This window comes from Pseudophryne corroboree, chromosome 3 (assembly GCF_028390025.1).
Source record: "Pseudophryne corroboree isolate aPseCor3 chromosome 3, aPseCor3.hap2, whole genome shotgun sequence".
Taxonomy (NCBI): domain Eukaryota; kingdom Metazoa; phylum Chordata; class Amphibia; order Anura; family Myobatrachidae; genus Pseudophryne; species Pseudophryne corroboree.
The window spans coordinates 466,018,234-466,041,173 of NC_086446.1; the positions used below are offsets into that span (position 1 = coordinate 466,018,234).

A 22,940-nucleotide genomic window follows, 5' to 3' on the forward strand; every position below is an offset into this window, starting at 1 on the left:
ATTTTTCCCCCCATATCTTTTCAACCAGGTCCGGCTCAAAGAGCCCGAGGCTGGTTTTGCTTAGGAGGGGGGACCCCACGCATTTTTTTCCTGACAATTTAACACTTTCCCACGCCTTCCCACTGATAAACATGCACGGATCTCATGGATCCGTGCATGCCTATCCGCACACGGTAAAAAAAAGCAGGTCTGTTTTAAATCTGCTTTTTTTTACGATTTGTATTTTTTCACTGCAGTGTTTTGCTATTGCCGGCAGTGTTCGTGAAATACACTTTTTAGTAAATTACCGAGTTGTATCAAAAAACAGTCGTATTTGACCGATGGTGTATTCATTCGTATTTTTTTTCTTTGACTTCCAAAAAAATAGGAATGCCCTCATCACTGCCGAGATTTGAGTTTAGTAAATTCCCGAGATGACACTTTGAAGAAAAAACACCATCTCGGTCAAAATCGGGACCTTAGTAAATATACCCCAAGGTGTTGCAAATAGCTGTGCCTGTTATTTTCCACCCTTAAGGAATGCTTTGGAAACTCCCCAAGGTTGCAATATCCTCCAGATAGGATGAAACAGAAAATAATAGGATTTTTGGTACTTACCATTAAGAGGGTAATTGTCGTGTCCACGGCTATTCAATTATCCCCGATAAACAGCCCGAGCCACAGTTTATTCGGGATTATGGTTCTGTTGCCTCAGGCAGGAGAAACAAATCCCCGAAAACGATTCTGTTTCTCCTAAAACAAACTATTTTCACTGAACTGGTGGCCAAATTGGATTGCCCGAAAATTAATTACAGGAGTAACATCAGGAAACATGGCAAAAAACGTCAGTTTTTCACTCCTGATGTTTCTTCTCTTTTACTTAAATTGCCCCCTAAATCGCTTTCTCTGAATTCATCTGGTGGATATTGTGTTCCCACCCTTCTTTTCTGCTAATCGTATTTATTATTAATTTTGTTTGTTTTACTGTTCTTGACTGAGTGTTGGTTTTAGCCTTCTCTCTGCTTAAGTTCAAACTGACAGCTGGAGGGAGAGTCCAGGGTGTAGAGAGGGAGGAGCCAATACCACAAACACAATGGGCGATATGCAGTTGATCATCGCGACCAATCTCCTGTCTAAAGTGACAGGACACCGCGGGGTGATATTTAATTTTAAATTTTTTATCGCCCTGATAGCTCTCATAAGAGTCGTGTTTAGTTTAGTAAAGCATTTTTGGTGCCCAAACGGGTCACCACCACCTGAGGGTGCCAGCAAAAATGGAGACGTCGGCAGCCATCATTCCCGACCGGAACTATCTACTGGCTGCCAGCTGAACAACATTTAAATTCCGCCCTTTGAGTTTGTGCCCGCTCCAGGAATGAACCTCCTACACCTCAAGGTAGCAGTGTACACCTTCTCAAGTGTAAATAGTTAAAATCAATTTAAAAAAAAAAAGTGTTGCCAAATAAAAATTAGGAAGTCAAACCAACAACATTTTTATTATTAGTACAGTATATTATCAAGTGGCACTTGAAAATGAGTGTGATCATAATCTTTCATATAGATACTCTATAAAACCTCAAATAAAGGAAAAATTCACCATAGTGTAATAAAATTAAGTATTTGACAAGTGAACAGAAGTGATTGCTCAGACAGACACTCTGAGGTGATCAAGATGAGCTTGAACTCGTACAAAGAGGTGCCAAAATGTGGAGTAGTATGTAAGGCCAGTGTGAGTTCAACTCCGAAGTAAAATGGGCGAGTACTTAAAAAGGACTTTCAAGCTCTAATTTTGAGAATTTTTAAACTGTAAAAGCTCCAACCAGGGAAATCAGTAGTCACCCACAGGGCACATTATAAAATCACTCCTGTCATTGCTGCTTTGCATTAAATTGGTCACTTACTGTGGCTGCAACACCACAACCACTAGTTCTGGGTCCCTTCCGCTGGGGATGTAGTTATGTGACCGGTCGGTCACGTTACCTCCCCCTAAATCCCGCCCGCCCCCTCTAGATCCCAACAGTCGGCATGGCGACTACCAGAGACTATTCCCACTCCTGGGTGTCCACGAGACCCACTGAGTGGGAATAGAACCTGTGGTGACCGCGGGTTGGCACAAAGCCCGCAAGGGGCTTGTTGCGTTCCCCTCCGCCGGCATTCCGCTGCCGGGATCCTGCGGTCGGATTGCTGACCGCTGGGATACCCGGCGCCGGTAACCCGATACACAACCCTTCCGCTGTATTTGATACCAATTGGTGTTCCAATTTTTTCCAGCTCACTGCCACCAACATCGCAGATTTTCATTTCAACGCCATAGAGGTATGCAGGAAAGTCTGCATCATTGGGTTACCATAGTAAGTGGTGATGTGCACATTCACATCTCATCACTAATTGATTTGACCCCATATTGTGTTAACAAAAGCTGTTCGGTTCTGTTGACATGGGGCTTCCAGACGCCATCTAGCAGTTACTGCCATAACAACTCCGTATCCTGAAAAACTGACTGTGAAGTTAATATCCTAGCTAAATATATCTGAACTAGTTTTTAATTACTCAAGTCCATGTTCTGGATAGAAAAGTCATTAATCTAGATAATTTATCTGGATTCATGTTTAAACTGGGGAATACAGATGTGTGTATCTAGCCTCAATTCGCTATGCAGATTAAGATGCCTAGTGGGAGTGATCTGACAGGTCCCGCGCAAATCCACGAGTGCAGGCGTCTTTCTTTGCCAAAAATGCGTCTTTGTCGCAACACGTTGTGCCAGGTCCTGTGAGAATCTGCTAGCATTTTTTGTCTTTTTTGCTAAAAATGCATCTTAATCGCAATGGTTTGTGACTATGTTGCACCAGGAGACACTGTTGACTAATTTGATATGCAACACTTGTATATCTGTGCGCGACTGAGCCGTGTATACGAACCACAATGGAACTTGGTGTGGCTAAAAGCTGGTGCATCGTAGCACTTTGTATACAGATTCAGACACTCAGTCGCACACAGATATACCAGTGTTGAATATATCAAATTAATTAGCACGGTCTCCTGGTGTGTCCTAGTTGCATCACCGTTGTGATTAAGATGTTTTTTCTGCAAAAAAATACGCCATATGCTAGCAGAGTCTCATAGGACCTGGAGCACCAAAGGGGCCGTTTAGCACAACTGCAGCAATCATGAATGAGGATACATCTGTATTATTAATATTGTGTGTGTGTGAGTAAAATATCCATCCACTTCTCTAATTCTTTATTCAGAGATTGCTCGTCATTTCCGATTTGGAAGCCAAGAAGATGCACATGAGTTCCTGCGCTATACAGTTGATGCCATGCAAAAGGCCTGTCTGAATGGATACACCAAGTAAGTGTCCAGACTTCCTTTTGACATCCCATCTAGCCCTATGTTTGTTTAAAAATTTTGATTTACACACCGTACACATTTTTCTGCAGTGACATAAATATGTGATTTGTCAGGCATAGCTTCACTCCACTCTGTTAACCTTTCATTTTGTGGCTGGGCCCTTTGTCCCAGACCCAGACACTTTAAAGTAGCTGACACTGGAGTTTGAACTGGTTTTCTCTAACGTCCTAGGGGATACTTGGAAACGTAGTTACCATGGGGTATAGATCGGGTCCATTGGAGCCTGGCACTTTAAGAAATCAGTAGTGAGTGCTGGCTCCTCCCGTCTGTGCCCAAGGAGCCGGGTGCATTCCTCTGCTCTAGAGAGTTTTCTTCAGAAATGTGTGTTCATTTGTTTTTTTCTGGCAGCACTGGCTGGCACCAGTCTGCCTGCATCGGGAGACTTAGGGGGGGAACAACCAACCACCTATAGGGTTAATGGTTCGTATCCCCGCTGACAGGACACTAAGCTCCTGAGGCGCTGTTTCACATGCCCCCAGGGTGTGCGCACACGCCGACCGCATGCCGCCACCCCTAACAGAAGATGCGGTGCAGTGAGTACAGACACCGGGGTCCCGGTTAGCGGGTCCCCTGTGAAAATGGCAGCATACAGGGCGGTGGGCTCTTGGCTGCGGGCTGAAGTGCCCACTGAGACACCCACACTGGCGCTGACAAAGGGGTTATTAAACTCCTTTTTACACTGATTAAAGCCAGTATAAACACAGAGGGACCGCACGCCAGTGTGGAGGCAGGGCATCCCGAAGAGTGGGACCAGCGGCTGAACGGCGCCATTTCCTGCTGCTGCTGACTGCCAGGCTGCATGCAAGCGCTGCTCCTCCACAAAACCTACTGAATCACCTTTTGTACTGGTACCAGGGGGTTTTATAGAGAGGGGGGGAGCATTTAGGCTATTTTACAAATTCTGCCTTACTAATGCTCTGGAATTGTACCCAGCGGAGCACTGCTTTGGCTGAGGTAAATTGTGTGCTGGTCTCATTCTTCTCTGTGGGGTATATTCAATTAAAGTCGAAAGCTGCCGTCTGTCGAAAAGACAGCAGTTTTCGACAGACCTATTCAATATATCCCAAATTTCTCTATCGTCCTAAGTGGATGCTGGGGTTCCTGAAAGGACCATGGGGAATAGCGGCTCCGCAGGAGACAGGGCACAAAAAGTAAAGCTTTTACAGGTCAGGTGGTGTGCACTGGCTCCTCCCCCTATGACCCTCCTCCAGACTCCAGTTAGATTTTTGTGCCCGGCCGAGAAGGGTGCAATTCTAGGTGGCTCTCATAAAGAGCTGCTTAGAGAAGTTTAGCTTAGGTTTTTTATTTTACAGTGATTCCTGCTGGCAACAGGATCACTGCAACGAGGGACAGAGGGGAGAAGAAGTGAACTCACCTGCGTGCAGGATGGATTGGCTTCTTGGCTACTGGACATGAAGCTCCAGAGGGACGATCACAGGTACAGCCTGGATGGTCACCGGAGCCTCGCCGCCGGCCCCCTCGCAGATGCTGAAGCAAGAAGAGGTCCAGAATCGGCGGCTGAAGACTCCTGCAGTCTTCTAAAGGTAGCGCACAGCACTGCAGCTGTGCGCCATTTTCCTCTCAGCACACTTCACACGGCAGTCACTGAGGGTGCAGGGCGCTGGGGGGGGGCGCCCTGGGAGGCAAATGTAAACCTATATAAGGCTAAAAATACCTCACATATAGCCCCCAGAGGCTATATGGAGATATTTAACCCCTGCCTAAATACAATAAATAGCGGGAGACGAGCCCGCCGAAAAAGGGGCGGGGCCTATCTCCTCAGCACACAGCGCCATTTTCTCTCACAGAAAGGCTGGAGAGAAGGCTCCCAGACTCTCCCCTGCACTGCACTACAGAAACAGGGTTTAAACAGAGAGGGGGGGCACTAAATTGGCGACATAAATATATTAAAGATGCTATAAGGGAGAAACACTTATATAAGGTTGTCCCTATGTAATTATAGCGTTTTTTTGGTGTGTGCTGGCAAACTCTCCCTCTGTCTCTCCAAAGGGCTAGTGGGGTCCTGTCCTCTGTCAGAGCATTCCCGGTGTGTGTGCTGTGTGTCGGTACGTGTGTGTCGACATGTATGAGGACGATGTTGGAGGAGGCGGAGCAATTGCCTATGATGGTGATGTCACTCTCTAGGGAGTCGACACCGGTATGGATGGCTTATTTAGGGAATTACGTGAGAATGTCAACACGCTGCAAGGTCGGTTGACGACATGAGACGGCCGACAAACAATTAGTACCGGTCCAGGCGTCTCAGAAACACCGTCAGGGGTTTTTAATAACGCCCATTTACCTCAGTCGGTCGACACAGACACCGACACTGAATCCAGTGTCGACGGTGAATAAACAAACGTATTCCTTATTAGGGCCACACGTTAAGGGCAATGAAGGAGGTGTTACATATTTCTGATACTACAAGTACCACAAAAAAGGGTATTATGTGGGAGTGAAAAAACTACCTGTAGTTTTTCCTGAATCAGATAAAATAAAATAAAGTGTGTGATGATGCGTGGGTTTACCCCGATAGCAAATATTGGCGTTATACCCTTTCCCGCCAGAAGTTAGGGCGCGTTGGGAATGAATAAGGCGCTCACACGCTTATCAAGTGGCGTTACCGTCGCCAGATACGGCCGCCCTCAAGGAGCCAGCTGATAGGCAGCTGGAAAAATATCCTAAAAAGTATATACACACATAAGGTGGTTATACTGCGACCAGCGATCGCCATCAGCCTGGAGATGCAGTGCTGGGTTGGCTTGGTCGGTTTCCCTGACTGAAAATATTTGATTGATATAGAGCATTTAATAGGATGCATTATATATTTATGTATGCGAGATGCACAGAGGGATATGTGCACTCTGGCATCAAAATAAGTGCGTGATCCATATCTCCCAGAAGATGTCATGGACACGACAGTGGTCAGGTGATACATATCCCATACGACACATGGAAGTATGGCCGTATAAAGGGAAAGAGTTATTTGGGGTCGGTCCAACGGACCTGGGGGTCTCGGCAACAGCTGGAAATCCAACCTTTTTACCCCAAGTTACATCTCAGCAGAAACAGACACCGTCTTTTCAGCCTCAATCCTTCCGTTCCCATGAGGGCAAGCGGGCAAAAGGCCAGTCATATCTGCCCAGACATAGAGGAAAGGGAAGTAGACTGCAGCAGACAGCTCCTTCCCAGGAAAGGAAGCCTTCCACCGCGTCTGCCAAGTCCCCAGCATGACGCTGGGGCCGTGTAAGCGGACTCAGGTTAGGTGGGGGTGTAGTCTCAAGAGTCTCAACGCGCAGTGGGATCACTCGCAAGTTGACCCCTGGATCGTACTAGTATTATCCCAGGGGTACAGATTGGAGAGTCGAGACATCTTTTCCTCGCAGGTTCCTGAAGTCTGCGTTACCAACGGCTCCCTCCAACAGGGAGGCAGTATTGGGAAAAATTCACAAGCTGTATTTCCAGCAGGTGATAATCAAAGTACCCCTCCTACAACAAGGAAAAGGGTATTAGTCTTCCACACTATATGGTGGTACTGAAGCCAGACGGCTTGGTGAGACATAGTCTAAATCTGAAATCTTTGAACACTTACATAAAGGTTCAAATCAAGATGGAGTCACTCAGAGCAGTGATAGCGAACCGGAAAGAAGGGGACTATATGGTGTCCCTGGACATCAAGGATTACCTCCATGTCCAAATTTGCCCTTCTCAACAAGGGTACATCGGGTTCGTGATACAGAACTGTCAATATCAGTTTCAAAAGTTGCCGTTGAATTATCCACGGCACCCCGGGCCTTTACCAAGGTAATGGCCGAAAAGATGACTCTCTTCAAAGAAAAGGGCATCTTAATTATCCCTTACTTGGACGATATCCTGAAAGGGGCAAGTTCCAGAGAACAGTTGGAGGTCGGAAACGAACTATCTAAAGTAGTTCTACGATAGCACGAGTGGATTCTAAATATTCCAAAAATCGCAGCTGTGTTTTCCGATGATACGTCTGCTGTTCCCAGGAATGATTCTGGGCATAGTCCAGAAAAAGGTATTTCTCCTGGAGGGGAAAGCCAGGGAGTTATCCGACCTAGTCAGAAACCTCCTAAAACCAGGCCAAGTATCAGTGCATTAATGCACAGGAGGCCTGGGAAAAATGGTGGCTTCTTACGAAGCGATTCCATTCGGCAGATCTCACGCAAAACATTTTCAGGGAGATTTGCTGGACGAATGGTCCGGATCGCATCTTCAGATGCATCAGCGGATAACCCTGTCTCCAAGGACAAGGGTATCTCTTCTGTGGTGGTTGCAGGAGGCTCATCTACTGGAGGGCCGCAGATTCGGCATACAGGATTGGATCCTGGTGACCACGGACGCCAGCCTGAGAGGCTGGGGAGCAGTCACACAGGGAAGAAACTTCCAGGGAGTGTGGACGAGCCTGGAAAAGTCTCTTCACATAAACATTCTGGAACTAAGAGCAATCTACAATGCTCTAAACCAGGCGGAACCTCTGCTTCAAGGAAGACCGGTGTTGATCCAGTCGGACAACATCACGGCAGTCGCCCATGTAAACAGACAGGGCGGCACAAGAAGCAGGAGTGCAATGGCAGAAGCTGCCAGGATCCTTCGCTGGGCGGAGAATCACGTGATAGCATTGTCAGCAGTATTCATCCCGGACGTGGACAACTGGGAAGCAGACTTCCTCAGCAGACACGATCTTCACCCGGGAGAGTGGGGACTTCATTCAGAAGTTTTCCTCATGATAATAAACCGTTGGGAAAAACCAATGGTGGACATGATGGCGTCTCGCCTCAACAAAAAACTGGACAGGTATTGCGCCAGGTCAAGAGATCCGCAGGCAATAGCTGTGGATGCGCTGGTAACACCTTGGGTGTACCAGTCGGTATATGTGTTTCCTCCTCTGCCTCTCATACCAAAGGTATTGAGGATTATACGGCAAAGAGGAGTAAGAACGATACTAGTGGCTCCGGATTGGCCAAGAAGGACTTGGTACCCGGAACTTCAAGAGATGGTCACGGACGATCCGTGGCCTCTACCTCTGAGAAGGGACCTGCCTCAGCAGGGTCCTTGTCTTTTTCAAGACTTACCGCGGCTGCGTTTGACGGCATGGCGGTTGAACGCCAGATTCTAAAAGAAAAAGGCATTCCTGAAGAAGTCATTCCTACCTTGATTAAGGCAAGGAAAGAAGTCACCGCAAAGCATTATCACCGCATTTGGCGGAAATATGTGGCATGGTGCGAGGGTCGGAATGCTCCGACGAAGGAATTTCAACTGGGTCGTTTCCTACATTTCCTGCAATCAGGATTGTCTATGGGTCTCAAATTGGGATCTATTAAGGTTCAAATTTCGGCCCTGTCTATATTCTTCCAAAAAGAATTGGCCTCAGTTCCTGAGGTCCAGACTTTTGTCAAAGGAGTACTGCATATACAGCCTCCTGTGGTGCCTCCGGTGGCACCGTGGGATCTAAATGTAGTTTTAGATTTCCTCAAATCCCATTGGTTTGAACCACTTAAGAAGGTGGATTTGAAATATCTCACATGGAAAGTGACTATGTTACTGGCCCTGGCTTCGGCCAGGAGAGTATCAGAACTGGCGGCTTTATCTTATAAAAGTCCTTATTTAAGTTTCCATTCAGATAGGGCAGAGCTGCGGACGCGTCCGCATTTTCTCCCGAAGGTGGTGTCAGCGTTTCACCTGAACCAGCCTATTGTAGTGCCTGCGGCTACAAACGACTTGGAAGACTCCAAGTTGTTGGACGTTGTCAGAGCTTTAAAGATATACATTTCAAGGACGGCTGGAGTCAGAAAATCTGACTCGCTGTTTATACTGTATGCACCCAACAAGTTGGGTGCACCTGCTTCTAAGCAGTCGATTGCTCGTTGGATTTGTAACACGATTCAACTTGCACATTCTGTGGCAGGCCTACCACAGCCTAATTCTGTTAAGGCCCATTCCACAAGGAAGGTGGGCTCATCCTGGGCGGCTGCCCGAGGGGTCTCGGCATTACAACTCTGCCGAGCAGCTACGTGGTCAGGGGAGAACACGTTTGTAAAATTTTACAAATTTGATACCCTGGCAAAAGAGGACCTGGAGTTCTCTCATTCGGTGCTGCAGAGTCATCCGCACTCTCCCGCCCGTTTGGGAGCTTTGGTATAATCCCCATGGTCCTTTCAGGAACCCCAGCATCCACTTAGGACGATAGAGAAAATAAGAATTTACTTACCGATAATTCTATTTCTCGGAGTCCGTAGTGGATGCTGGGCGCCCATCCCAAGTGCGGATTATCTGCAAGACTTGTACATAGTTATTGTTAACTATTTCGGGTTATTTTGTTTAGGGAGCCATCTTTCAGAGGCTCCTCTGTTATCATACTGTTAACTGGGTTTAGATCACAAGTTGTACGGTGTGATTGGTGTGGCTGGTATGAGTCTTACCCGGGATTCAAAATCCTCCCTTATTGTGTACGCTCGTCCGGGCACAGTACCTAACTGGAGTCTGGAGGAGGGTCATAGGGGGAGGAGCCAGTGCACACCACCTGACCTGTAAAAGCTTTACTTTTTGTGCCCTGTCTCCTGCGGAGCCGCTATTCCCCATGGTCCTTTCAGGAACCCCAGCATCCACTACGGACTCCGAGAAATAGAATTATCGGTAAGTAAATTCTTATTTTTTTTGACAAGTCGGCGGAATAGCTGCCGATCCATGTGCTTGTGTCGGAAACGTGTCTGTTTTGGCCCCCTTTTCGACCATCTCAGTCCGACATAAAAAAATGTCGGACTGAGATGAGGGATTAGAGCAGGAGAGGGGGCGGGGAGCCGCAGGGAGACGGGGGACAGTCGCGGGCAGCCAGGGGAGATCAGCGCTACAGTAGCACTGCAGCAGGATGTCACATAGCCGCGCCGCTCACGGCAGCTTCCTCCCGGCTCTAGGAAGTGAGGTCACGCTTGCTGGAGCCGGGTGGACACTGCCGTGAGGTCAGGCGGCTGTGTAACATCCTCCTGCAGCGCTACTGTGTGACATCCTCCTGCAGCGCTACTGTAGCGCTGATCTCCTCCGTCTGCCGGCGGTTGTCCCCGTGGCTCCCCCCCTCTCCTCCTCTGGGTCCCTCATCTCAATTCGTCTTGAAAAAGTCGAATTGAGATGAGATTTGAATAGGTGTTGTCAGAATGGATCCGACGCTTTTTGATTATACCCCTGTGTCACTCCATTCAGGCTGTCTAAGGTTTACTTTGTTATTTCACTCTCCTGTGTTTTCACTGAACTGTGTTATTTCCTCGTGCAATGCTAAGTTTTCCCCTTCACCAGGGAGATCTCTCCTATGTACCCAGTGTTCTCTACCTTTGCAGGGAAGTAGCGTTCAGGAACCAGAGTGGTTAGAATAATTTAAAGGAATGATTAATAATATAAATACAGAGTTGGCTACTGCCAGACAGGAAAGGCAGACCCTTAAAAAAAATCTGTGGATGATTTTTGGATCAATGCTATTGGCAGGCTACTCAGACCCCCCCCCCCCCCTGCTGGTCTCTCATAAATGCACGCTCCCACATGTGCTCCAATCTGACTCTGATAATGACATGGCAGATATGGATGAAGGGGAGGTGGATATGGAGGGTGATAATACTCTGTCTCAGGGTGTGGAGGCTCTAATCTATTCTATTAGGGAAGTCCTCAACATACCGGATAAGGAGACAGAACCTGAGGAAGATTGTTTTTTAATATAAAATCAAAATCTTCTGCCACCTTCCCTATATCTAAGGAAGTAAACTCACTCTTTAAAAAAAATTTCAAACACCTAAACGGTTGCTAAATTCTTTTCCTTTCCCACCTGAGGATAGGAAAGTATGGGAAAAGCCCCCGTGTGTGGATACAGGCTTGGACTGGCCCACAGGGGTACAGGGAAAACCACCGGTGGGCCCTACCGCCTGGGGGCCCACCTCCTGCTCTAAGGATCAGGTTCTAGACTGTGCACTTGAATTATACATTATACATATGTTACCTTATACTGGACTATGGTGTATTTTCTACAGTGCATTGTTGTTATTAATCTGTTATTAATGTGGTACATTATCATGCATGCAGCAGCTGAATTTACTGTATATATTTATGAAGCAGCCTAGATGTTGCACTCTCTAATGGTTAGTCAAACCAATGAGGTGGCAGTCTATACCCCCTCTGCAGATTGGTCACACCCCTAACGTGGGCTCCTACCACTGCATTCCCCCGGTGGGCCCTACATGCCCCAGTCCGACACTGTGTGGATACTTCAGTGTCCAGGCTTTCACGTAAGATTGTGCTGCCTGTACATGGGGCTATCTCTCTCAAAGACCCGGCTGACCGTAAAATTGAGACTACACTCAAATCAATTTATACAGCAGTGGGCGTAGCACAGAGGCCCACTATTGCTTGCGGTTGGATTACAAGGGCCATGGTCAAATGGTCTGATAATATAATAGAGGGGTTTGACATTCTACCTCAGGATGAGATGCTGACTCTACTGCATCTTATCTAGGATGCTGCAAATTTTATGAGTGGGGCGATCAAAGAAATAGGCCTCATCAATGCCCGTGCCACAGCAGTGGCGATCTTGGCTCGCAGGGCTCTGTGACTGCGACAATGGTCAGCAGATGCCGATTCCAAGAAAGGCATGGAAAATCTTCCATGTACAGGGGATGCCTTGTTCGGGGAAGAACTGAACAAGTGGATTTCTCAAGCGACGGCGGGGAAGTCTACCTATCTGCCGCCCGCTGCTCCTCCTGCTAGACGTCCCTATCCTGGGCCCTCTCTGCAGTCCTTTTGTGTGGCCAGATCTAGAGGCAGAGCCAGAGGTGCCTCATATGCAGCTAGGGGAAATAGAGGTAAGTCCCGCAAACCAGCAGCTGCTGGATCTCTGACCCAGACCTCCGGATCCTCATCCACTAAGCCAGGCATGTCCAAACTGCGGCCCTCCAGCTGTTGTGAAACTACTCATCCCAGCATGCCCTGACACAGCTTTAGCATTCTCTGACAGCAAAACTGTGTCAGGGCATGCTGGAATATGTAGTTTCACAACAGCTGGAGGGCCTCAGTTTGGACATGTCTGCACTAAGCCCTCCGCGTGACGGTTGGCCCCAGCTGCAGGGAGATTTTCAGGTAGGTGCTCGTCTTCAACACTTTGCCCACGTGTGGGCGAACTCCTGCCGGGATCATTAGGTGAGGGACCTCATATTCCAGGTGTACCGATTGGAATTTCAAGCACTACCTCCTCACCGATTCTTCAAGTCCAGCTTACCAGCTTCACCTGTAGCAAGAGTTATCTTGCAAGATGCCATTTAAAAACTACTACAAACAAAGGTTATTGTTCCAGTGCCTCCTCTGTTGCACAACAGGGGATTTTTTTCCAGTGTATTTGTGGGTCCGAAGCCGGACGGTTCGGTACGGCCGATCTTGAACCTCAAATCTCTGAACCCGTACCTACGTGTGTTCAGGTTCAAGTTGGAATTCCTAAGGGCGGTGGTCTCTGGTCTGGAGGAAAGGGAATTCTTGGTGTCCCTGGATGTTAAGGATGAGTAGCTACACATCCTGATATGGCCCCCTCATCAAGCTTATCTAAGATTCGCTGTACTGGACCAGCATTTTCAGTTTCAGGCTTTACCCTTTGGTCTCTCCACAGCCCCAAGGGTATTCACAAAAGTCATGGCGGAGATGATGATGTAACTCCGCATGTTGGGAGTCAACATAGTTCCCTACTTGGACGATCTCCTGATAAAGGTGGTGTCCAGGGAGAGTCTGCTGAACAGCATCAACTTGGCTACTCGCCTTCTTACGGATCATGGTTGGATTCTAAATTTCCAGAAATCTCACCTGGAACCGTCGCAATGGATTCAGTTCCTGTGAATGATACTGGACACTGTGTCTCTGAAGGTGTTCCTTCCCATGGACAAGGCATTGACAATCCAAGCTATGATCCGCTTGGTGCTCAGACCTCACAGGGTCTCTGTTCACCTTTGCATCCGCCTACTGGGAAAGATGGCGGCCTCCTATGAGGCAATTCAGTACTGCAGTTTCCATGCCCGTCCATTCCAGCTAGATCTGCTGGACAAGTGGTCAGGGTCTCACCTACACATGCACCAGAGTATAGCTCGGTCGCCAAGAGCACGGATCTCCCTATTGTGGCTACAGGTCTCTCACCTTGTGGAGGGTCGGAGTATCAGTACTCAATCTCAGACTCTCCTGACAACGGATGCCAGCCTCCGGGGTTGGGGGCTGTGACCCTGGGGGGCTCCGTTCCAGGGAAAGTAGTCGGGTCAGGAATCTGCACTCCCGATAAATGTTCTGGAACTCAGGGCAATTTACAATGCTCTTCTGCAGGCCTCTTATCTTCTCCAAAACCAGGCCATTCAGGTACACTGGGATAACGCCACGGCGGTGGCGTACGTAAACCGACAGGGAGGAACAAAAAGCAGGGCCGTAATGCGAAAGGTGTCACAGATACTCCTCTGGGTGGAAGCCAACGCAAGGACCATCTAAGCCATATTCATTCTAGGCGTGGACAATTGGGAAGCGGACTTCCTCAGCAGGCACGACCACTATCTGCAGGATTGGGGCCTTCACCCTCAGGTGTTTCAACAGCTAGTTCACTGGTGGGGCTGTCCACAGATAGACCTGATGGCTTATCGACTCAACAAGTACCTCTTTTGTTATTGTTCCAGAATGAGGGATCCGCAGGCTGCAGTGGTGGACGCTCTGACAGCACCGTGGACTTTCCTGTTCGCGTAACTGTTACCTCCAATACCTCTCATTCCCAGAGTTCTAAAAAGACTCAAAAGGGAAAACATTCACGCATTTCTGATTGCCCCGTATTGGCCTCGACGGGCGCGGTATGCAGACCTTCTTGCCATGTCTCTATAGGAGACTTGGCTTCTGCCACTTCTCAAGGATCTTCTTCGACAAGGGCCGTTCGTCTATCCAGACTTACATCGGCTGCGTTTGATGGCTTGGAAGTTGAGAGGGAGATTCTAGCCAGGAAAGGTCATTCCTCAATGGTTATTTCAACTATGGTCCAAGCCCGTAAGGTGGTCACGTCTAAACATTACCACTGTATCTGGAAAAAATATATTTCTTGGTGTGAGGATAAAAAATATTCTACTGTGGATTTTCATCTTGGCCGTTTTCTGCTCTTCCTGCAAGCAGCCGTGGATATGGGCCTACGCTTGGGCTCCGTCAAGGTTCAGATCTCTGCTCTCTCCATCTTCTTCCAGAAACAGCTGGCTGTACTTCCGGAAGTACAAACGTTCCTGAAGGGTGTTCTTCGCATCCAACCGCCCTTTGTCCCTCCCACGGCTCCGTGGGATTTCAATGTGGTTCTGACCTTTCTCCAGTCGGACTGGTTTGAACAGAGTGGGCATGAAATATCTTACTTGGAAGACTGTCATGCTACTGGCCTTGGCCTCGGCGAGGCGCGTGTCAGAATTAGGGGGCCTTATTCTGTAAGAGCCCTTATTTAATTTTTCACGAGGATAGGGCGGAGCTCAGGACTCGCCCACAGTTTTTGCCGAAAGTGGTTTTGGCTTTTATCATTAATCAATCGATAGTGGTTCCGGTACTGTCTGACACATCGGTTGCTCCAAAGTCCTTGGACGTGGTTAGGGCTTTGAGAATTTATGTCTAGAGGACCGCTAGTCACAGGAAGTCTGACTCGCTTTTTGTCCTTTATGACGCTACTAAAATTGGATGTCCTGCTTCTATTCGGTCCATTGCTTGATGGCTCAGGTTGACGATTCAACAGGCCTATTCTTCTGATGCATTGCCTTTTCCGACTTCTATTCAAGCCCACTCCACAAGGTCATCGGTTCTTCCTGGGCGGCTGCCCGGGGCGTCTCGGCCTTACAGTTGTGCCGAGGTTCGAACACGTTTGTGAAGTTCTGTAGGTTCGATACCTTGGCTGGTGATGATCTTCGGTTTGGTGAGGCGGTTTTGCAGGGGTCTCAGCACACTCTCTCCCATTCTGGGAGCTTTGGGACTTCCCCATGGTAACTACATTTCCCAGTATCCCCTAGGACGTTAGAGAAAATAGGAATTTTATTCCTACCGGTAATTCCTTTTCTCGTAATCCGTAGGGGATACTGGGCGCCCGCCTCAGTGCTTCGTTTTCTTGGTTACCTGGTTGTAAGTTTCTTGGTTGGGTCTGCTGTTGCTGTCCCTGTTCCTTGTTCTGGTTGGTGTTGCTATCCTTTGGTTTGGGTAGCTCTGCTACCTCTTTGTTGTTGTGTGTTGGTTCGTTGCCTCACCGCTGTTTATGTATTTATGTATCCTTCTCTCAAAGTATGTCACTCTCCTCGGGCACAGTCTTCCTAGAGTCTGCAGAAGGGGCATAGAGGGGAGGAGCCAGCACACACACTATTGATTTCTTATGGACCCAATCTATACCCCATGGTAACTACATTTCCCAGTATCCCCTACGGACTACAAGAAAAGAAATTACCTGGTAGGTATTAAATTCCTATTTTTCCAGGACATCTGTATACTTAACTAAGGAGACACTCCTGTTTGTTCTCGTTCATCTCTTGGGCCAACATTTATTTATTCATGCCTGAGGACTTTCAGTTAAGTAGTTTTCACAACATCAATCTGGTATTTAGGACACTCATTTTTGATTTGGGAATAATTAACAGCCGATTGCCAATGCTCTTTCATAAAAGTTAATTTTGAAAAGAACGTTCTCATCCATAGGCTGGATCGCCAAAGTCAAGCTACGACTTTAGTGCATCAGATATTTGGAGGATACTTACGCTCTCGAGGTGAGTGACTACTGCAAACGTCTTTCAATAAAATAAAACAAATATTATTTGAGGCACATACTGCAGCTCTCAACCAAATCCAATTTTCCATATCCTTTCTTTTTAGTAAAATGTTCAGTTTGTAAGAGCGTCTCTGATACATTCGACCCATATTTGGACATCGCACTGGAGATACGGGTAATTTCCAACTTTCTTTATTGTAGTTGATTAACACTTATACAATATTGACTAATACTGAGGTTTTTGATTATATGTATATATAAATGTTATTTGTAATATTGGACTCAAGATTAGTATGTTTTGTTATTTATGTAGGATTACTTTATTTTACTGCCATGGTGGAAAGCAGATATATTGAGCGTAAATGTAGTTTGCCCATTCTTCTTCTTTAAAATTATATAATGATGTTTATTTTATTTATGTTTTCCATTTAAATTGTGTAGACAACTGATTTAGTGATACAGACACAATCTGGTATCATAACAATAAGCAATTAACATTTAAGTATTAATAAAAATTGTTCCTCGTCTAGCTGTATCCACAGATTTATTTAGGCATAGTTAGTGTTTAGTTTCCTCAAATCTACCTCGTAAGGCGATCTATTTGTCAGAGTTACTAGAGGAATCTTTGTGGCCTCCATAAGCCGGTACCCATTTTGCACAGAGGCTCAGTTTTGGAGGACCGTTGTTCTAAACAAATTTACAGTGCTGCCATATTCTCTTTTATTTTAATGGACTTGACAGTTCTCCAGGAGAGAGTTACTTACCCATGATTGGTACTACAGGGTTGAGTATCCCTTATCCAAAATGCTCGGGACCAGAGGTATTTTGGATAACGGATTTTTCCGTATTTTGGAATAATTAGATACCATAATGAGATATCATGGTGATGGGACCTAAATCTAAGCACAGAATGCATTTATGTTACATATACACCTTATACACACAGCCTGAAGGTAATTTTTGCCAATATTTTTTATAACTTTGTGCATTAAACAAAGTGTGTGTACATACACACAATTCATTTATGTTTCATATACACCTTGTATACACAGCCTGAAGGTCATTTAATACAATATTATTAATAACTTTGTGTATTAAACAAAGTTTGTGTAAACTGAGCCATCAAAAAACAAAGATTTCACTATCTCACTCTCACTCAAAAAAGTCCGTATTTCGGAATATTCCGTATTTCGGAATATATGGATATGGGATACTCAACCTGTATTAACTTTTGCTTAGATTTGCTGTGGGACACAGGGTTTGTCCAAACTGTTTCCTCCGCTGTAGGGTTTCTGGATAATTTGTTTATGTGGATGTTATGCTTATGGGAGTGGGGGCTCCCGGGAGGTTGGGTGGAGAGTGGAATCAATAACAATTGGGTGTGGGGGAGGAGGAATATAAAAATATAAAGTAAATGATGCTGGAGAGGGGATGGGGGTAAAATACATTGGTCATATGGTGAGGGGGTGCAAAAAAGGGTCTTTCTGCAGCGGGGTACACTGGTATTCCACAGGGAGTAACATCGGGGTGTAGAGTTGGATCTTGATCCGAGGCACCAACAGGCTAAAAACTTTGACTGTTCCCAGGATGCACTGCACCGCCTCCTCTATATAACCCCTCCTCCGTGCACAGGAGTTCAGTTTTAAAGTTGGTGCCTGCAGTGCAGGTCACTAACAGAGGGGGCTTCCTGAGGCAGCCCTGAAAACTTTGAAAAATTAAGAAAGCTTTTACTATGCTGAGTGAGCCGCAGCACTTCTAAGTCTGGGAGACATGCCGTGCTGCGGCTCCATCACCTCCCCTTTGCGGCGCTGTATACTCCCGTGGCCTGATTCCCGGGTACTTACAGCGGTACTTACACACCGCCGCTGCATCATCTCCAGGATCGCATGGCTGCAGGGCTTGGGGAGGAGGTAAGAGGGTCCCCCAGGGGGACCCGACGGGTACAAATCGCGATTTGCGCGCGGCCCATGGGAGACGGACCAAGCGGCTGGTGTGGACACTGTACTGCTCAGGGACCCCACTATATCCACCAGGGCAGTAAACGGAGCACAGACATATATTTTGGGCTCCACTGAGTACCGGTAGTGAAGTCCAGCACTGTGGGGATAGAGCGCTGCCTGTAGCCCCTCCCCCCAGCTCCGGGCGCCATCTACTGCTTATACAATACACTTGTTATTTGACTGTGTTCGTTAAGAAATAAGTGTGTTGCTGACAGAATAGGTGGTACAATTATTCTGTGATATACATCCAGTACTGCTGTGCATTGTTATAGCTCTCTGCATATACATATCTGCTATTGTATGTAAATTGCCTGTACAGTGCAGTTTTATTGCACTGGACCTGCATTGTGTTTGTGACTGAGTGTGCCATATAGCTACTGTGTGTGCTCTGTATCACACCCTTGCTATCACTATATTTCTCATACGTCCTAGAGGATGCTGGGGACTCCAAAAGGACCATGGGGTATAGATGGATCCGCAGGAGCTTGGGCACACTATAAAGACATAAACTGGGTGTGAACTGGCTCCTCCCTCTATGCCCCTCCTCCAGACCTCAGTTAGACTTTGTGCCCAGGAGTGATGGGTCACACACTAGGGGAGCTCTCCTGAGTTTCTCTGAAAGACTTTGTTAGGTTTTTTATTTTCAGGCAGACCTGCTGGCTACAGGCTCCCTGCATCGTGGGAGTGAGGGGAGAGAAGCAGGACCTACTTCTTCTTAGTTTAAAGGCTCTGCTTCTCGGCTACTGGACACTAGAGATGTGCACTTGAAATTTTTCGGGTTTTGTGTTTTGGTTTTGGGTTCGGTTCCGCGGCCGTGTTTTGGGTTCGACCGCGTTTTGGCAAAACCTCACCGAATTTTTTTTGTCGGATTCGGGTGTGTTTTGGATTCGGGTGTTTTTTTCAAAAAACACTAAAAAACAGCTTAAATCATAGAATTTGGGGGTCATTTTGATCCCAAAGTATTATTAACCTCAAAATCCATAATTTCCACTCATTTTCAGTCTATTCTGAATACCTCACACCTCACAATATTATTTTTAGTCCTAAAATTTGCACCGAGGTCGCTGGATGACTAAGCTAAGCGACCCTAGTGGCCGACACAAACACCGGGCCAATCTAGGAGTGGCACTGCAGTGTCACGCAGGATGGCCCTTCCAAAAAACACTCCCCAAACAGCACATGACGCAAAGAAAAAAAGAGGCGCAATGAGGTAGCTGTGTGAGTAAGATAAGCGACCCTAGTGGCCGACACAAACACCGGGCCCATCTAGGAGTGGCACTGCAGTGTCACGCAGGATGGCCCTTCCAAAAAACACTCCCCAAACAGCACATGACGCAAAGAAAAAAAGAGGCGCAATGAGGTAGCTGTGTGAGTAAGCTAAGCGACCCTAGTAGCCGACACAAACACCTGACCCATCTAGGAGTGGCACTGCAGTGTCACGCAGGATGGCCCTTCCAAAAAACACTCCCCAAACAGCACATGACGCAAAGAAGAAAAAAAGAGGCGCAATGAGGTAGCTGTGTGAGTAAGCTAAGCGACCCTAGTGGCCGACACAAACACCTGGCCCATCTAGGAGTGGCACTGCAGTGTCACGCAGGATGGCCCTTCCAAAAAACACTCCCCAAACAGCACATGACGCAAAGAAAAAAAGAGGCGCAATGAGGTAGCTGTGTGAGTAAGCTAAGCGACCCTAGTGGCCGACACAAACACCTGGCCCATCTAGGAGTGGCACTGCAGTGTCACGCAGGATGGCCCTTCCAAAAAACACTCCCCCAACAGCACATGACGCAAAGAAAAAAAGAGGCGCAATGAGGTAGCTGTGTGAGTAAGCTAAGCGACCCTAGTGGCCGACACAAACACCGGGCCCATCTAGGAGTGGCACTGCAGTGTCACGCAGGATGGCCCTTCCAAAAAACACTCCCCAAACAGCACATGACGCAAATAAAAATGAAAGAAAAAAGAGGTGCAAGATGGAATTGTCCTTGTGCCCTCCCACCCACCCTTATGTTGTATAAACAGGACATGCACACTTTAACCAACCCATCATTTCAGTGACAGGGTCTGCCACACGACTGTGACTGAAATGACGAGTTGGTTTGGACCCCCACCGAAAAAGAAGCAATTAATCTCTCCTTGCACAAACTGGCTCTACAGAGGCAAGATGTCCACCTCATCATCATCCTCCGATATATCACCGTGTACATCCCGCTCCTCACAGATTATCAATTCGTCCCCACTGGAATCCACCATCTCAGCTCCCTGTGTACTTTGTGGAGGCAATTGCTGCTGGTCAATGTCTCCACGGAGGAATTGATTATAATTCATTTTAATGAACATCATCTTCTCCACATTTTCTGGAAGTAACCTCGTACGCCGATTGCTGACAAGGTGAGCGGCGGCACTAAACACTCTTTCGGAGTACACACTTGTGGGAGGGCAACTTAGGTAGAATAAAGCCAGTTTGTGCAAGGGCCTCCAAATTGCCTCTTTTTCCTGCCAGTATAAGTACGGACTGTCTGACGTGCCTACTTGGATGCGGTCACTCATATAATCCTCCACCATTCTTTCAATGGTGACAGAATCATATGCAGTGACAGTAGATGACATGTCCGTAATCGTTGTCAGGTCCTTCAGCCCGGACCAGATGTCAGCATCAGCAGTCGCTCCAGACTGCCCTGCATCACCGCCAGCGGGTGGGCTCGGAATTCTGAGCCTTTTCCTCGCACCCCCAGTTGCGGGAGAATGTGAAGGAGGAGATGTTGACAGGTCGCGTTCCGCTTGACTTGACAATTTTGTCACCAGCAGGTCTTTGAACCCCAGCAGACTTGTGTCTGCCGGAAAGAGAGATCCAAGGTAGGTTTTAAATCTAGGATCGAGCACGGTGGCCAAAATGTAGTGCTCTGATTTCAACAGATTGACCACCCGTGAATCCTTGTTAAGCGAATTAAGGATTGCATCCACAAGTCCCACATGCCTAGCGGAATCGCTCCCTTTTAGCTCCTCCTTCAATGCCTCCAGCTTCTTCTGCAAAAGCCTGATGAGGGGAATGACCTGACTCAGGCTGGCAGTGTCTGAACTGACTTCACGTGTGGCAAGTTCAAAAGGTTGCAGAACCTTGCACAACGTTGAAATCATTCTCCACTGCGCTTGAGACAGGTACATTCCACCTCCTATATCGTGCTCAATTGTATAGGCTTGAATGGCCTTTTGCTGCTCCTCCAACCTCTGAAGCATATAGAGGGTTGAATTCCACCTCGTTACCACTTCTTGCTTCAGATGATGGCAGGGCAGGTTCAGGCGTTTTTGGTGGTGCTCCAGTTTTCTGTACGTGGTGCCTGTACGCCGAAAGTGTCCCGCAATTCTTCTGGCCACCGACAGCATCTCTTGCACGCCCCTCTCGTTTTTTAAAAAATTCTGCACCACCAAATTCAAGGTATGTGCAAAACATGGGACGTGCTGGAATTTGCCCATATTTAATGCACACACAATATTGCTGGCGTTGTCCGATGCCACAAATCCACAGGAGAGTCCAATTGGGGTAAGCCATTCCGCGATGATCTTCCTCAGTTGCCGTAAGAGGTTTTCAGCTGTGTGCGTATTCTGGAAACCGGTGATACAAAGCGTAGCCTGCCTAGGAAAGAGTTGGCGGTTGCGAGATGCTGCTACTGGTGCCGCCGCTGCTGTTCTTGCGGCGGGAGTCCATACATCTACCCAGTGGGCTGTCACAGTCATATAGTCCTGACCCTGCCCTGCTCCACTTGTCCACATGTCCGTGGTTAAGTGGACATTGGGTACAACTGCATTTTTTAGGACACTGGTGAGTCTTTTTCTGACGTCCGTGTACATTCTCGGTATCGCCTGCCTAGAGAAGTGGAACCTAGATGGTATTTGGTAACGGGGGCACACTACCTCAAGAAATTGTCTAGTTCCCTGTGAACTAACGGCGGATACCGGACGCATGTCTAACACCAACATAGTTGTCAAGGCCTCAGTTATCCGCTTTGCAACAGGATGACTGCTGTGATATTTCATCTTCCTCGCAAAGGACTGTTGGACAGTCAATTGCTTGGTGGAAGTAGTAAAAGTGGGCTTACGACTTCCCCTCTGGGATGACCATCGACTCCCAGCAGCAACAACAGCAGCGCCAGCAGCAGTAGGCGTTACACGCAAGGATGCATCGGAGGAATCCCAGGCAGGAGAGGACTCGTCAGAATTGCCAGTGACATGGCCTGCAGGACTATTGGCATTCCTGGGGAAGGAGGAAATTGACACTGAGGGAGTTGGTGGGGTGGTTTGCGTGAGCTTGGTTACAAGAGGAAGGGATTTACTGGTCAGTGGACTGCTTCCGCTGTCGCCCAAAGTTTTTGAACTTGTCACTGACTTATTATGAATGCGCTGCAGGTGACGTATAAGGGAGGATGTTCCGAGGTGGTTAACGTCCTTACCCCTACTTATTACAGCTTGACAAAGGCAACACACGGCTTGACAAATGTTGTCCGCATTTCTGTTGAAATACTTCCACACCGAAGAGCTGATTTTTTTGGTATTTTCACCAGGCATGTCAACGGCCCTATTCCTCCCACGGACAACAGGTGTCTCCCCGGGTGCCTGACTTAAACAAACCACCTCACCATCAGAATCCTCCTTGTCAATTTCCTCCCCAGCGCCAGCAACACCCATATCCTCCTCATCCTGGTGTACTTCAACACTGACATCTTCAATCTGACTATCAGGAACTGGACTGCGGGTGCTCCTTCCAGCACTTG

The 22,940-nt window shown here is 47.5% G+C and overlaps 1 protein-coding gene across 6 annotated transcripts in view; it reads left to right on the top strand.

Moving 5' to 3' along the window:
* The window catches only part of USP36 (ubiquitin specific peptidase 36), a 211,766-nt gene that overhangs the window by 87,900 nt on the left and 100,926 nt on the right, over positions 1-22,940 (top strand). For all 6 annotated transcript variants that reach the window (XM_063960725.1, XM_063960721.1, XM_063960724.1 and 3 more), the window contains 3 exons: positions 3,228-3,330; positions 16,105-16,172; positions 16,279-16,349. In XM_063960725.1, coding sequence (XP_063816795.1) covers positions 3,228-3,330; positions 16,105-16,172; positions 16,279-16,349 — 242 coding nt within the window. The remainder of the gene's footprint in view (positions 1-3,227; positions 3,331-16,104; positions 16,173-16,278; positions 16,350-22,940) is intronic.